This window comes from Macaca thibetana, chromosome 2 (genome assembly GCF_024542745.1).
Source record: "Macaca thibetana thibetana isolate TM-01 chromosome 2, ASM2454274v1, whole genome shotgun sequence".
In the NCBI taxonomy this organism is placed as follows: domain Eukaryota; kingdom Metazoa; phylum Chordata; class Mammalia; order Primates; family Cercopithecidae; genus Macaca; species Macaca thibetana.
The window spans coordinates 176,926,053-176,943,817 of record NC_065579.1 but is presented as its reverse complement, the minus strand read 5'-3'; the positions used below and the strand labels follow the sequence as shown (position 1 = coordinate 176,943,817).

The following is a 17,765-nucleotide window of genomic DNA, read 5'->3' as shown; positions in this document are numbered from 1 at the left end:
GCCTCCTGGGTTCACGCCATTCTCCTGCCTCAGCCTCCCGAGTAGCTGGGACTACAGGAACCCACCACCACATCTGGCTAATTTTTTTGTATTTTTAGTAGAGACGGGATTTCACTGTGTTAGCCAGGATGATCTCGATCTCCTGACCTCTTGATCCACCTGCCTCAGCCTCCCAAAGTTCTGGGATTAGAGGCGTGAGCCACAATGCCCGGCCAGTATTAGTCCATTTTCATACTGCTATAAAGAACTGCCTGAGACAAGGTAATTTATTTAAAGAAAGAGGTTTAATTGACTCACAATTCAGTATGGCTGGGGAATCCTTAGGAAAGTTACAAATATGGCAGAAGGCAAAAGGGAAGCAAGGCACCTTTTTCACAAGACACAATGAAGGAGAAGTGCCTAGCAAAGTAGGAAGAGCCCCTTATAAAACCATCAGATCTTGTGAGAAGTCACTCACTATCATGAGAATAGCATGAGGGAAATCACCCCCATGGTTCAATTGACTCCACCTGGTCTCTCCCTTGACACATAGGGATTATAGGGATTGTAATTCAAGGTGAGACTTGATTGGGGATAAATAGCCTAGCCAAATCATTCTGCCCCTGGCCCCACCCAAATATCATATCCCTTTCACATTATGATACCAATCATGCCTTCCCAACTGTCCCCCAAAGTCTTAATTCTTTTCAGCATTAACCCAAAATTCAAAGTCCAAATCTCATCTGAGAAAAGGCAAGTCCCTTCAACCTATAAGCCTGTAAAATCAGGAGCAAGTGAATTAGTTTCTAGATACAATAGAGGTACAGACATTGGATAAATGCACCCATTCCAAATGGGAGAAATTTGCCAGAACAAAAGGGCTCCAGGCCTCATGTAAGTCTGAAATCTAGTGTGGCAGTCAAATCTTAAAGCTGCAGAATGATCTCCTTTGACTCCTGTCTCACTTTAGGTCACATTGATGCAAGAGGTGGGCTCCCACAGTCTTGGAAATTTCTACCCCTGTGGCTTTGCAGGGTACAACCCCACTCCTGGCTGCTTTTATGGGCTGGCATTGAGTGTCTCTGGCTTTTCCAGGCACATGGTGCAGGCTGTCGGTTGCCTACCACTCTGGCGTTTAGTGGATGGTGGCCCTCTTCTCACAGCGCCACTAGGCAGTGCCCAAGTGGAGACTCTGTGTGGGGGCTCAAACCCTACATTTCCCTCTTCATTGCCCTAGTAGACGTTCTCCATGAGGGCTCTGCCCCTGCATCAGACGTCTGCTGTATAATGAAATAGTATTCTAAATGTTAATCCAGGCATTACCATACATCCTCTGAAATCTAGGTAGAAGCTCCCAAGGCTCAATTCTTGTCTTCTGTGTACCTGCAGGCCCAACAGCACATGGAAGCTGCCAATGCTTGGGGATTGCAACCTCTGAAGCAATGGCCCAAGCTGTACCTTGGCCCCTTTTATGCATGGCTGAAGCTGGAGTGATTAGGGTGCAGGGTGCCATGTCCCAAGACTGCACAGAGCAGCTGCGCCCTGGGCCCAGCCCATGAAACCATTTTTTCCCTCCTAGGCCTCCAGACTTGTGATGGGAAGTACTGCTGTGAATATCTCTGAAATGCGCCAGAAATATTTTCTCCATTGTCTTGGCAGTTAACATTCAGCTCCTTGTTAGTTATGCAAATTCCTGCAGCCAGCTTTAGTACATACGGGATTTCAAATACTTTGAGAAAAAAAAATTAAAAATCCAAGGAATGTAAAATATTTCAATGGTTGATTTAATGTTGAAATGATAATATTTTGGATATATTGGGTTAAATAAAATATGTTATTAAAACATAATTTCACCTGTTTCTTTTTCATATTTTAATGTAACTGCTATAAAATTTAAAATTATTTATATGTGTCTCACTTTATATTGCTGTTAGACACAGTATATTTAGAAGATCACTCTGAAGAATGGATTAAAGTAGGCAATAATAGTTGCTGAGAGACTAGTTATTAGACTGTTCTCAAGAACAGTCCGAACATAACTAGCCTATTCTAAGTATCTTAGGAGGTGTTCTAAGCATTTTGAAAAGATTCTAAGAAGTGGAAAATTAACCAAAAATGCATCAGATAAGCAATAATTTAAATTCTTGTTTTAGCTACCAAAGAAAATAAAGAAAAGGTAACAATGTCTTGCGGCACAAAATTAAGTTATAAGCATGCTACTTTATATTCTGAACAATGTCTTTGGCTGAAATTTGCATGGCTGATTAAAAGAAGAAAACAATATGCTTATAATTCTTCTTTATGTGTCTTATGGGTTCTATATATGTACATGTAATAAATATCTTTTATATTGTGGTTCTATGGCATACATATTCCTAATTAATTTTAAATGGTCTTGCTCTACAAAATAACATAAAAAGCCTTTAAAATAATATTTTAAGTACCATTGCAAAATATTCAGAATGTAAGCTCCCCATTTAGATTTGTATATTCTCTATAAATTGACTAGTATATTAGAATTTTAAACATTGTTATAGATTAAAGGTATTTATTTAAATTTCAGGTCCAACTTTTTAATTTTTGGCTAATTATTAACAGACCTACCCTGTCAAATATGTTCAGTTATTTTAAACTGCATATTTTAGTAGAAAACAATTATTTTATTGGCAAACTGTATAAGGTAGATTTTTTGAATATTTTATGATACACTGTCTTATAACTGCTGTCATAAGATCACATTTAGGGCCGGGCGCGGTGGCTCAAGCCTGTAATCCCAGCACTTTGGGAGGCCGAGACGGGCGGATCACGAGGTCAGGAGATCGAGACCATCCTGGCTAACACGGTGAAACCCCGTCTCTACTAAAAAATACAAAAAACTAGCCGGGCGAGGTGGCGGGCGCCTGTAGTCCCAGCTACTCGGGAGGCTGAGGCAGGAGAATGGCGTAAACCCGGGAGGCGGAGCTTGCAGTGAGCCGAGATCGCGCCACTGCACTCCAGCCTGGGTGACAGAGCCAGACTCCGTTTTAAAAAAAAAAAAAAAAAAAAAAAAAAAAAAAAAAAAAAAGATCACATTTAGTAGTTAAATATTTTTAAACAATACTTCAATTATGAAAGTGTTAGTGATGTTTCTTATATATTATTTATCTATTCTGAATTTTCAAAATTTTAGAACAATATTTTAATGATAGTCTTTTTATTAACTATATACTATTTATATATTAACAAGTTATTGAAGAAACTATTGTTGTGTATTTGTGTACCACCACTCCCGGTCGATGTTGATATTGAATAACCAACCTCTTGATAGTAATTTTACTGTGTGGAATTGATAATTTTGCTTCTTTTGAATTCTTAGATCATTTCTAAAAATATTACTGTAAAAGTAAACATAAACTATCAAAAAAAATAGAGTTAAAGCATATACAAAAGAAAATTTAGCCACTAAGAAAGGTGTCAAAGACATACTTTCACCAAATCAGAATTTTCTTCTTGTCTACTCACAAGAACTGAAGGGAAAATAGAATGTAAATACATTTTGAGCAGTGTGATTTAATGTTACTTAATGCCATCTCTGGTAATGATACAAAATCATTTTCCTTACTGTCAGTTATGGGCATCCCCATTCTTAGGTAAGCACTGATATTTTGTGTGCATGTGCCCGTGTGAATGTGTGTGTGTGTGTGTATCTGTGTATGCTTGAGGTATGATTTAAAAAATTAGCAGCCTCAGCTAAAATATGATTGTATTGTGGTTTTATTAACTCTCAATAACTAATTTCATTTGTTAATCTTAATATATATGACTTCTCTCTATATGTGTAACACTGTACTCTGAGTTCCAATGTGTATATACATTAAAGTATATTGTACATGTACAAGTAAAATAATCCTAGCAATAATAACTAATTTTTTTTTCTCTCTTTACAGCTTGCAGACCAGGATTCTATAAAGCTTTTGCTGGGAACACAAAATGTTCTAAATGCCCTCCACACAGTTTAACATACGTGGAAGCAACTTCTGTCTGTCAGTGTGAAAAGGGTTATTTCCGAGCTGAAAAAGACCCACCTTCTATGGCATGTACCAGTAAGTCTATACATTTTGGATTTGGAAATTCTGTTTCCAACCCTTTTGGTCTCTTTATTCTAAATTTAAAAAATAAGCAAATGTACAAAATCTGGCATTATCCATGCTATTTTCTGTGATAACAGTCAAGGAAAAAGCTTCTCCCTCTACTCAGCATAGTTGCTTTTCAACTCTTTGTAAAGAATGTGTTTACTCCTCAAAATTCATTTTGATTCATGATGTGCAAATGCCAGCACTGGTTTGAGGCCCTGCACGTTTTCCTTATCCATAATCTGTCCTTAGGAAATTATAGCAGTTGAAGGCTGCATGAGAAGTTGTGAACAAAACTTCTGTTCTTTACTTCAACCCTTGACCATTTTAAAGCACATCAATTTAGGACCATATAGTTAACGTGTGAGGGAGATTCTAGAGGAAACTTTAAAAGTCATTGTGTTATTGTTATGTAGAAAAGTTCAAGTTTCCTTGACATTTATCTATAAAGGCAGGTATTTTTGAGTTTTTCCACATTTCACCTCTTACTTTCTCTCCAATATTTTTGGTTAGAAGCAATGGAATGTTAAATCTAAATGTGAAGGTCATTTTAATGTATACACCAATAATTTTAAATGAATTGTATTCTTCTATTATTAAAATATTGTAAAAATACTTGTACATTAAAAAATAAAAGTGAATATATTAATATATTGCTAAACTATGCAAAAGTAAAATATCACCCCTTAGATTGCTTTAAAATCTTGTTAAATATGTTAACATAAAAACACAATATATAAATTTAGAAAAAGGTAGAGGAGACTTTATTTTTTAGAGACAGAGTTTTGCTCTTGTAGTCCAGGCTGGAGTGCAGTGGCATGATCCCGTCTCACTGCAGCCTCTGCCTCCTGGGTTCAAGCGATTCTCCTGCCTCAGCCTCCCAAGTAGCTGGGACTACAGGCATATGCCACCACGTTAATTTTCGTATTTTTAGTAGAGATGGGGTTTCACCATGTTGGCCAGGCTGGTCTCGAACTCCTGACCTCAGGTGATCTACCTGCCTGGGCCTCCCAAAGTGTTGGGATTACAGGCATGAGTCACCGCCCCTGGCCGAAACTATTTTTTATAAAGAGTTACAGCTTGCAAGGTGGCCATCCTGCAGGCTGGGAAACATAGCCTCTGACCAAGACATGCACTTTGAGGGTGGTAAGAATGACAGGGATTTATGCTGAATGAGGTGGTCAAAGACACATATTAAATAAGCTATAGGAGTCATGAAATTTATGAAAGCAGAAACATGCACATGTGCAACTGAACTTCATGCCTCAGCATGGGACTCATGTACAAAAAATGGCCATGTTAGCACAATCCAAGGGTGGAGTTTTCAGCCCTCTGATGTCCAAAGGTGAAGCAGATGACATAGAAACCCTCACTGAGCATACTCTGGACTGGCCAGAACTACTCCATGGTTGGTGGTCTCTTATCAGGAAGGAATGCTGGTTAGTTGTTATGTCTAAACAGAAAGGGAGGAGCAGCATCAGATAGTTAGTTGATATCAGCAGTGGAGTGGGTCTTTAAAAAGGGCTGGCTTCTGTTTTACCCTTAGGGAAGAAAGATTAATGGTAGTGAAGGAGGGAAGTGTGTCCAGCCTCCCATCTCGTCATCATAGTCGGGATCTCAGTTTTAAGGTTTCTCTGGGGTAAGCTTGGCCATGAGGGCGTCTGTTCAGTAGGTTGGGGTATTTAGATTTTATTTAATTTTTATTTTTATAACAATAGTTTTTGGGGAACAGGTGGTGTTTGGTTTCATGGGGGAAGTTCTTTAGTGGTGATTTCTGAGATTTTGGTGCACCCATCGCTCGAGCAGTGTACACGGTACTCAATGTGTACTCTTTTATCACTCACTACCCTCCCATCCTTCCCCACTCAGTTCCCAAAGTCCATTATATCATTCTTATGTTGTTAGTCCTCATACCTTAGCCACCAGTTATGTGAGAACATGTGATGTTTGGTTTTCCATTCCTGAATTACTTCACTTAGAATAATGGTCTCCAACTCCAGATTGCTGCAAATACCATTATTTTGTTCCTTTTTATTGCTGAGTAGCATTCTATACACACACACACACACATATATAATGTAAATGTGATATAAATGTTATATATATATATATGTCACATTTTCTTTATCCGCTTATTAGTTGATGGGCATTTGGACTGGTTCCATATTGTTTTGCAATCGCAAATTGTGGTGCTATAAACATGCATGTGCAAGTGTCAAATAATGACATCTTTTCCTCTGGGTAGATAGATACCCCGTAGTGGGATTGTTGGATCAAGTGGTAGTTCTCCTTTTAGTTCCTTAAGGAATCTCCATACTGTTATCCATGGTGGTTGTACTAGTTTACATTCCCACCAGCAGTATAAATGTTCGCTTTTCACCACATCCACACCAACATTTATGATTCATTTCTTAATTATGGCCATTCTTGCAGGAGTAAGGTGGTATTGCATTGTGGTTTTGATTTGCATTTCCTTGATAATTAGTGATATTGAGTATTTTTTCTTGTTTGTTGGCAGTTTGTACATCTTCTTTTGAGAATTGTCTATTCATGTCCTTTGCCCACTTTTTGATAGGATTGTTTGTTTTTCTTCTTGCTGATTTGTTTGAGTTCCTTGTAGATTGAGTTCCTTTGTCGGATGCATAGTTTGCAAATATTTCCTCCCACTGTGTGGGTTGTCCATTAACTCTGCTGATTATTTCTTTTGCTGTGTGAAAGCTTTTTAGTTTACTTAGGTCCTATCTATTTGTCTTTGTTTTTGTTGCATTTGCTTTTGTGTTCTTAGTCATGAACTCTTTGCATAAGCCAATGTCGAGAAGAGTTTTTCTGATGTTATCTTCTAGAATTTTTATGGTTTCAGAACTTAGATTTAAGTCTTTGATCTCTATTGATTTGATTTTTGTATAAGGTGAGAGATGAGGATCCAGTCTCGTTCTTCTACGTGTGGCTTGCCAATTGTCCCAGCACCATTTGTTGAATAGGGTGTGCTTTCTCCACTTTATGTTTTTGTTTGCTTTTATTTTTATTTATCAGTTGCATACGTCAGATATTAAGGTGAACATTTGCCCTTCCTGGTGATGAATTGGTAACAAAATTTTGGTTATTTTATTTACTTCCATAGAATCAAAACTAGACTTACGTAATGTCACATATTTCTTAGAGGCATTTCTTAGAGATGTCTCAATTTTTTAAACTTAACAAATGCAGTTCATAGATTTGTCTGTATGACTATAGACGTCCTTATAAAATATTTTTATGGAACACATTTAATAAAAATGTAATACATTCATTGTTGCTATTCATTAGTAGATGTAATTTTGGCTTTCTGATTGTAAATGCTAAGTGGCTGCTTTCTTCGGAAAATTACAGCCTAGAAAATTACTACTTAGGTATTTCTTTTTCCTGTGAACATATTTTAAATTTATAAATAGCAAAATAAAACTTCTGAATATAATTTCTCACTTATAGAAAAAAGTTTTTAGCAGACAAATCTTCCTGTTACTATACATGTAATCTTTCTTGCATGGTTACTAAATAGTATTATATATATTATGGACAACATACTACAGCTTAGGTAGTTGGTAGTATTTCCAATAGTTACAGTCCTGTCAGGCAAGTATCCCTCAAAACCTATGTAGGAAACTGAATGGCGCTTTTAAGTGATAGAGGAAAATCTCTTTTTATTTTCTTAGGAGGCTATAAGTAAAAAATTGGTAAATTGACGAAATAAGTTCCCATCAATGGAACCCTTTAGTAAAGTAGTGTACTCAATAATTGAGAAGGCTTAGAGTTATTCAGCATGACAACCTAGTCAAAGGAAAATAAAGATGGGCTACAACAAGGTCTATGAATGTGATAAGCTTGTCAGTCATTTTTGAATCAGATATGTGTATTTTTCCACTTATCATTTTATGTCACTTGAATTTGCTTTCATTCCTAATTTCCCTTTTTAATGCTTTGCTATTATAAATTATATTTCAGAAATGCTAGCCTACCTTTTTTATACAAAGTAGAAGCAAAGAAAGGTTTAATTCTGTCATTGGCTGGGCAGAATTTTAGACAGGGAACAGCATGCCATTGTTGCTATAGGGCAGGAAAAATAATTTTCCTTCTACCCTTCATAGTTCTTAGTTGAGACAGACTCCAGTAACAGAAGAGATTAGCAAGAGAAAAGCAAACAGTAATTTACTAACATGTACCTCATATATACATTGGACATACCTAGGGAATGAGTAAATCTCAAAGAGGTAGCTTTGAGTTTAGGTTAAAATACCATCTTCAGCTGCAGCAAAGAAAGAAGAGTTTTGGACAGGGGAGCAGTAATGGGGAGGTAAAATCACAGTAAACCAGGATAAGATTTGTTATGTTGATTTAAGTCAGTGCCTTCTTCATGGATAAGAGTTTCTGGTGACTTAGTGATCCTTCTATTCCTGAGAAGACAGGGAGATACACTTACAAATGGAGATTTCCTTTGTAGATATAAATTTTCCATAGAAAAGGGTCCTTTCTACTTTGTTTTCTGAACTTCTACTGTGTCTGCAGTTTGTCAAATAAATTGACTCAAAATAATCCTTATGCCAAAGGGGCATATTTTTGAGTGGTGTATTCTGGTCTCCTATAGCTGTATTTTAGGGTGGCATATTCTGGTCTTCTCCAGTCATATTTTGGAGGGCATAATTTGATCTCCTACATTGTTACCAGTGATCAAAAGAGAGAACCCCCAAAGAAAAGTGAAATATAGAGCTTTAGTCAAGTTTTCCTAGTCCAGACACAGGAAACTTTCTTCTCAATGCTTCTCTCTGCTACTTCTTTAAGAGCTTACTTACTTTGTTTGGCAAAGACTCAGCTTAGTGCTGAGTTCACTATCTTTTAAAGCCAGATTTTCTCAGAGTGAATCTTGGTGATGTAGGAGCAAAGGGAAAGCTAATCTTTCTCCCTCTCCTAATGTTTGCTAATATGAACTTACAATAAAATGCATAGAAATGTATTAATGTGTATAAGCATGGGGGGCATATAAAACATGAGACTTGTAGAAGGTCCAGATGGTGAGGTTTATATACCCTCTTTGCAGGGGAAAGGAAATGGGGCATGTAGACAATGGAGGGATAGTAAGTGATTTTTAGGAGAAATGAGTGTACCCAAGGAACAATGGCCTGGGAGAAAGTTCCTCTGAGTTCTGAGGGAGGTGGTGAAGAACGTGAAGGGTGGAGCTTTAGTGTGAAGAAAAATGGTGTTATTATGCAGGTAAAGTATCTCAGGTAATCCCTAGGAGCTGCTTTCAGAAGAATAGATGAAATGTCTTTCTGGGTTTGGTAATGACTTATAGTCGTTTCTTTTTTCCAGTGGTTAATTTTTCCTGGTTGTTTGACAAGATTCCTAGGGAAGGACTTTTAAGACAATGCATTTCTTCTGGATGAAGTTCCCTTAAACAACAAAAAAAGAAACTTCAGAGAAATCCCCTATGGGTGCCTTGGGAATGAAAGGGGGTCAGAGAGACAGGCTGGTGGGAAAGGTCAGAGAGAGATTTTGGTTCTGAGGTTTATTTCTGAGGCCTTGCAGTTTCCTCTAATTCAAAGCACTCCACATGCCAAAGGACCATATTTTAGTTCTGGACCCCAAAAGCATTTACTAGATATGTAAGGTTGGGCAAAGTATTTAACTTCTCCTAACTCCAGATGTACCATCTGTATTGATAACAACAATACATACCTCATACTGTTGTCATAATGATTTAAATGAGTTAATATTTGAAAAGTGCTAAAAACAGTACCTTGCACATAACCGGTGCTACATAAATGCTTGTTAAATTAAAAAGAAAGCTGTTCTCTTACAATTCATTTTGAAAGAGTGTCTGGTAAGTTAAAATTCAAACTATTAGAAATTTTATGTTGATGCTATTTTGTCAGGTTCGCAGCTTCTATCATTTGTATTCCTGCAAACTAAAAACAACAGTAATAATAATACACCGAATGCCTAAGACCTTTTCACAAAAGATAGTAAGTCCTGCACCGCTAAGCCTGTCATCTGAAACTGTTAGCAGTGGCAAATCTAACAGGCTTGCAGCGACTTGATTCCTGCCTCCTCACAGGAAAGAATTTGGCTGAGGGGCATAAGTCAGTATGAGACCAAGTCAAGTTTTAGAACAGGAGTGAAAGTTTATTAAAATGTTTCAGAGCAGGAAGGAAAGAAAGTACACTTGGAATAGGGCCAAGCAGGCACCTTCACAGATCCAGCTGCCTCATTTGGCCCTTTACTTGAGGTTATATACATTGGTATGGTTCCGGGGTTTCTATTTCTTCTCCCCTGATTCTTCCCTTGGGGCCGGCTGTCTTCCGGCACAGTGGCCTGCTGGCGCTCGGGAGGGGCCGCATGCGCAGTGTGTTTACTGAAATTGTGCACATGCTCACTGGAGGCATTTTTTCTTACTGAGTGTTCCTAGGGGAAGGTCATATACCAGTCAAACTGCAATTTTGCGTCTTATGCAGATGCTTGAGCCCACTTGCCCAATTCCTGAGATCTTATTGGTAAGCGCCTGATCACCAGCTTCAGGTGTTTTCTATCTGTTGGGAGACTGCTGTTGCCTTTCACCAACTGCCGCCAATTATTATTTTCGAAAGATAGTTTAACAGCCACCGGACCATCACCTGGTCTTGCCTGACATTCCTGGGGTGGAGGGCCCTCTCCTGCCCTGTTCATGTCTGCCTACTCTAGCAATATCCGTGAAGTAGTCTGAATCATACTTTGACTAGTACGGAGTGACCCTAGCAGTTATTACAATATATGCAAAAAAAAGCAAGTACCGTAAACTTCAAAACATTGTGTCTTCTAAAACTTAAAAGATGAGATTTTTGGGGAAGAAGTTCAGAAAAATGACAAGTTAAGAGGTTGTTGAACAATTACACTTAAGAGGTTCATGGTAAGTCCAACAAGATATAGAACTTTTGGGGCCAGGAATTGAATTGAACAAGCAGTCAACCTTTCCTGTTTTTCATTAACCACAAACATTAGCAATATTTTAATAGATATATATTCTCTCCATGCTACATATTGTATTTCTGTGAATTTGCCATTATTTCCTTTATTCTTATGGTGTATTATCTAAGGGTTGGAATTTAGATCATCAGTCATTCCCATCACTCTCTTGGTCAATCTTAACATTTAAAACAGTGCTTTCAGAGAACCTTCTAGGGATTTAAAAGGAAGCATTTTTTGGTTTCAGGGGTAGAGAGAAAAGTAAAATTTTCACGTGTGTGATGAAACCATTTTGAATGTATGATTAAAAAATGAAGAACTGAAATTGTGGAAATGAGTAACCAAAATATTTGGCCAGTAAATTGCCTAATAGGTAAAAATTTCATAGATAGGTATAGGAGGTAATCATATAAATAATAAGATTTTAAGGATGCTAAGAAGCCAAGTTCCTTAGTGCTTTTCTCAAAACAACAACAAACCTAAAACTTTTGTAGTACAACACAGCATGAGATTTTACCATTAAGAGTTTTATAAATTTCTTTGGGTTTATAGAGATGGTGTCTTTTTATTTCATAATCCCAGTTTATTCACATGAAGATTATTAGGTGTCTCAAATGGTTACAGTCTAAAGAAAATTATGTCTCACATTCAAAACTAATCCTTCCAGTTGCTGGGGGGTGATCTGATCTTTCAGTTTTCTGTTGGGCCTGGCTGTTCTTGTTTGTCTCTTCTCCTGACTTTTTGTTTCTACTAACTCCTCCCTCAGAACCTATAGTATATATTCAGATTTCTATTATTAAAAAATGCTCCCAGTTCAATTTTTCTCTCCTCTAAAGCAAATACCTTGGAAAAAGAGTTGTCATTGACTATGTCTACTTTACTCTATTGCATTTAGATGTTCCCATTCACTCTACTGCAAGTAGATTTTGTTTCTACTACTTCTAATAAACTGCATAAGAAAAATTCACCAATGATCTTCACTGACATTTTGTATTAGAAACATTTTTTGTCCTGTTATTCATGACACTTATCTCTGTTGATCATTCTCTTTTTCTTGCAACTCCCTGTTCCCCTTTAATCTAAGACATTGCAATCTCCGTTTCATCCTCCTAATTTTCTGATCATTTTGTTTATCACCATTTATGATTTTTCTTCTTTTGCTCACTTGTTAAATGTTAAATTTTCCCATGTACTTTGTGTTGTCCTTTTATCTTTTCATATGTTCTCCTTGTCTCCCATAATTTCAAATGCCGCCTGTAGATAGATGATGCCCATATTTTTATCCATATCTCAGTCTTCTCTCCTGAGGTTCAAAGTCTTCTAGACAACTGATTGTGGGATCTGATGACCTGTGTGTCCTATGGAAACCTGCCCGCATCTCTGACCTTGTATTATAGCATACTCCCCTTGATCACCAAACTCCTGGACTTCAAAGATGCTGAACTTGTTTTCATTGTCAGTGCCAGCAGTTTCCTCTACTTGAATTGCTTTCCCTTTTAGGTCTCCTTCCTTAAGTTTTATTTTTGCTATTCAGGATCAAATACCAGCTTTTGGGACAGGCATTTCCTGAGTGCCCCCTCAAAATAAAATTCTTTGCAGTTACTCTTTTTTATGTCATTGTGCTTTCTTTTTTATAGATTATATCATTCTTTGAAAATACTTGCTTTATTTATATACTTGCTTCTGCATTGTCATTCTATCCCCAAGAGACTGCAAGGTACCTGGCATATAGTAGACACTAAGAACCTGGTGAATGAATAACTAATGATTTCAAGCTCAACCTGTGGTAGCCAATATTATTGCTTTCTCCCTCAGACTGCTTATCCAGCCTCGCTTTTGTTTCTGTGTCCTGATGAATCCTCATCAATCCACCCATCCAAGCCATGAAGCTTAAGTCGTAACCCCTACGCCTGACCTCGAAATAGCCTTTTGGTTCTACTTTTTCGCATTTCTTCTATCCATACCTTGTAAATTCCTGGCCTTAACCTTTTAGTTAAGACCCTCAACTTTCCTTTGGGTTAATTTAATAATCTCATAGCAAGTCTCCTTCCTTTAGTCTTCCATCCTTCCTAAATATCTTCCAAATTATTGGAAAGTATTATTTCTGAAAGAAGAACAATAACAATGAAAAACTTTTATCATATCCCCACTGCTGCTTATAGCCTTTCACATCTACAACCCTTCTTTGACAAAATTATAAGTCAATCTAAGGACATCCAGGGTCCAGGCTTGGTCTGTGTCTCCCTAACCAACTTTAACTTTACCAGGATTTATCAAACGGTCTGGATCTTAATCCAGTTATTCCAGTTATACCAGCTACATACCTGCAAGTTTGGGCTTCCTTGTTCTTCTTTTTGTTGTTGTCATTGTTGTTTTCTTTTTAAAAATTCATTGTGTTTCTTTTGCATAACCTGAAAAATATATTTCAAAAATTAGGAATAAGAAATTTAAAAAGAAATGCTGAATGTTTTATCTAATATTTTAATCTATTTCATATCCTCTTAACTTTCTTTCTCAGGTGACTCATTCACGTATGCTCTGTACTTTAAAGAATGAGCTGTGGAGGACACTCCACACTATCAGTTCTTGATCAGTTAGGGCTGCCTCTGGTTGCCATTTGGAGTACAGGAGATCCTGCTATCTGCCAAGAAGTCTATTATCAGAATAATTGTCCAAGGCTTTTCCAGGCCATAAGGGAAAAATAGTCACTGAGGTTGGAGAAAAAAAGTAGGCAAATAAAAGTTATTTTAAAAGTACTTGTCAAGTAGAAAACACAGAGTAGGAGACGATGGAGAGGAATGAAGTAAGAGTCTAATAGGTGGCTGAGTGAGATGTTAGAAAAAGCAAAATCCCATGGTCTTAGCACTTTTACTTTGATGGTTTTCATGTATTTAAATCAATAGAGAAGTTGTCTTTTAAAGCTGTTGAACAGGTGCTGGCAGATTAACACATTTAACAAACATTTATGTTACCTACTTAGAAAAGTTCAAACATAAAATGTAAGTCATACACATGGGTAATTCTAATGCATACCCTTAGGATTTTGTTTTGTGTTGTTTTGATCATCTAAATATGCAATCAAACAATACCTACAAGTGAAAACATTTTGCTACAACATCCTTCTTAATACACAGGCAAATATCAAGTCTTTGTATTTGATATACAGTGACAATGATTGGGAAGAAAGCATAAAACTTGAATTTACATTTGCTCTAAGGCTAACGGTGTAAAGCATGGTTTCTTTAGTGCTGGAATAATTGGCCACTTGAGAAAATTATTATTCTCTCACTCTTACTCTGCGTAGAGCAAATAGTGGTTGAGATGTAGTTGGAGAAGCATTCTTTCCTCTTTTCAGCTGCTCTAGTCACATCCCTCCTGAGGATGCTCAGGATGCTGACAATCCAAGTATCCCTATTCTGCTGGTTATCTCTTCTTCCCCCGCCATCTCTTTATTTATTTTTTCTCTTTTTCTTGAATGTAAGTTTTGCATGAAGAAAACCATTTTGGCCCCCTCGCTTTTCCATCTCACAACTGAAATGCAAAAGTACAGCTGATTGTTTAGGTGACTCATTGTACAGACAATGTAGCATTCACAATTTTACAGAGCCTAGAAAGGGAGAAATTGCAATGATAGTTTTTTTTTTTAAACCTCAAGCAAGCTGTTATATTTTAGACTTGACTTATAAAAATTACTTAAATATTCACTTCGTATATTGCAGTGCTCTATTTTTAAAATTAAAATGACCCTTACACTACTGAATAGACACCTATATGTAATGAATGCCCATTTCCCCAATTATAGATTAATGATAGATATCACTCGAGTTTGATGGAGTTACCTAAACACATATACTTTAATTTATATTTCAGCAGAGCTTCTTTTATCAAATAATCTGGGAGAGTTTTCTCTGTAAGAATTACTAAGTGGCCATTCTGCCGATATTGGAGAATCGAGTTACCACTTGTTGCCAGTGTGACTTTATTGCTGACCTCTGCAGTTGAAACTCAGAAAGAATTGTCGCACTCAATATCATCTGTTTGTACGAAACAGATCATTACTAAGAAATCATTCATAATATGAAACACAACATCCATAATTATTGCTACAATGTTATGCATTTTGAGGAAAGTTTATTAATTTGCTTGAATTTATGCATTCATTGTTTTGCTTTTCCCTCTGAAATTATGACAGTGCTTGGACTCTTCATATTTCTCTTTCCATTTGTAATGGATGCTTGTCTAAAGATAATTGACTCAAACATGAAAAAGGCCATATGTCAGTACGCATTATTTTTTCTATGGTATTAGGGAAGCTGGATAATGTTTAACTAAAAAAATCTAAGGCCAGGTCCTCATTATTTTATTTATATTTAAGTGCTCTTTTTCTCATTCATGTGATTATGTTTACTTTAACTATTGATCTGCATATTTATAATGCATTTCTGTAATTATTACAATTAGTTATTCTATGGACTAATTGACGTTTTCTTCCTGCATTGATAAGGATAGTTGATAGCTATCATTTTGGAAATTTCCCAAGCTAAAATTATGTACATGCTCTATGGCATAGAAACTTGAAGATGCAAATGCTTACTTTTCACGTTTTCAAGTGTCTAGAGAACTGTATTTTGAGAAATTTTTACTCTCTCCTAATGGGTAAAGAGATGGTGGCACCTTATTCTCTTATGGCTCTTTATTAGTTAATCTCAGTTTTCATAATATAAACATTCCCGTCTACTTCAAATAATTATCATGTAATATAGATCTGTTCTTACTAGCACTGGGCTCTTATAAAAATTACAACCTTGAATTATCTGCCTTACAATACTTGTCAAAATTTGTACTGTGTGAAATATAATTCTTAGAGAATTGCACAAAACCATGCATTGCATTCATTTCTTTGGTTAAGGCATGTTACCTTTAGTTCAAGCTAGATTAGCAGACTTGTGCCTATGAAAACAAATACTTCAGTGTAATATATACATTATTTGCTAAGTGTCAATCATATGTTCTATAAAATTGGGATATTAATAACCATTTTACAGGGTTATTGTGATGATTGAGTGAAACAAATTATGTGAAATATTAAGTACACCCTTTACAGTTAGCTATATATTTTTCAATACATGCTTACCAGGCATAAACGTTATCAGCTCTGACAGAGGATAGCAAGGAGTTGTCACAAAGGAGGTAACAACTAAATCAGAATACGAAGGGTGAGTAGGAATTTTTCAGAGAGCAAAAGGAGGTAAAGGCAATTCAGGAGCAGTAGTACAAAGGCATTGAGATGCAGCAAAAGGGAACAAGAGGCTAAAGAATGGATGGGGGCGTGGTATGAAGACACAGACAAAGCTGAGAAGTTTAGGTTTTATTCTGGAAATGAATGGTATTTGGTCTATTAGATTTTTTGTTTGTTTGTTTTCTTTAACTATTAATTTTAAAAATAAAATAACTTCTAAAAGTTATCTAACTCCTGATTGATGGGACTATACAAACATTAATACATAACAAGTTTTGTTTTAGGCATCAATTTAATTACTGAAAGTAGGTGCAATCATATCAAAGATAATCAGAAGCAATCCATTTTGCTATATGGAATGCAAAAGATTTGAAGTGTGCATACTCCTGAATTTTGAGTAATATTTACTTTGAAAACTTAAGTTTCAGTAACTCTTCTGTATATAAAATTATTTACACGCTCTAAGAGCATTATTTAAGGGAGTCTTTTATAGGAGGTAATAATCAGTTACCAATTTGTATGTTTTGAAAATGTGTATTTGACAATACTTTGAAAACAAAAAATTGTATAAAAATACAGTGGACCCTTGAACAACATGGAGGTTAGGGGCACCAACCCACTCCCCACTTGCCATTGCAAACCTGCATCTAACTTTTGTCTCACCCCGAACTTAACTACTAATAGTCTACTGTTGACCAGAAAGTGTAATGAGAATATAAACAGTTGATTAATACATTTTATATGTTATATATATTATATATTGTATTATTTCAATAAAGTAAGCAAGAGAAAAGAAAATGTTATTAAGAAAATAAAGGAAGATAAAGTGTATTTACTATTTATTAAGTGAAAGTGGATCATGATGAAGGTCTTTGCCCTCATTGTCTTCAGGTTGAGTAAGCTGAGGAGGAGGGGAGGAAGAAGGGCTTGCTCTTTCTGTCTCTGGGGTGGCAGAGGCAGAAAAAGTGGAGGAGGTGAAAGGAGAGGCAGGAGAAGCAGGCACACTTGGTTTAACTTTTGTTGAAAAACATTCTACAATATAAGTAGAGCCATGCAGTTCAAAATCCATGTTGTTCAAGGGTCAACTGTACATTTTCATATTTGTTTGTCAGATTTTCTATCTATAGGCTGAATATGACATAATAGAGTTTTAAAAAATCTAAACAGATAAATACTAGGTGTCATTCTACCGCTAATGAACTGCATAACCTTAATGTAATTATTGTCCTTTTCTGAACCTCATTTCTTCTTCTGAATATACTGATATGGTTCCTTCGTGTGCTGAGGTTGGAGCTCCAGTTTTGTGATTGCCATTCATTTCCAAATAGAAAATATTTAATAAGCAAAACCTATAGATAGAGAAAGAAGTGATTTAGAGAAAGAGAATATGAAATTCCATTTACAGATGCTCCTATTAAATACATTTTTTAAAGATTATATAGGACGGAGATTAGATTAACAAT

General features: G+C 36.3%; 1 protein-coding gene across 3 annotated transcripts in view; it reads left to right on the top strand.

Moving 5' to 3' along the window:
* The window catches only part of EPHA6 (EPH receptor A6), a 932,172-nt gene that overhangs the window by 405,500 nt on the left and 508,907 nt on the right, over window positions 1-17,765 (top strand). For all 3 annotated transcript variants that reach the window (XM_050778969.1, XM_050778968.1, XM_050778970.1), the window contains one exon: window positions 3,906-4,061. In XM_050778969.1, the coding sequence (XP_050634926.1) occupies window positions 3,906-4,061 (156 nt within the window). The remainder of the gene's footprint in view (window positions 1-3,905; window positions 4,062-17,765) is intronic.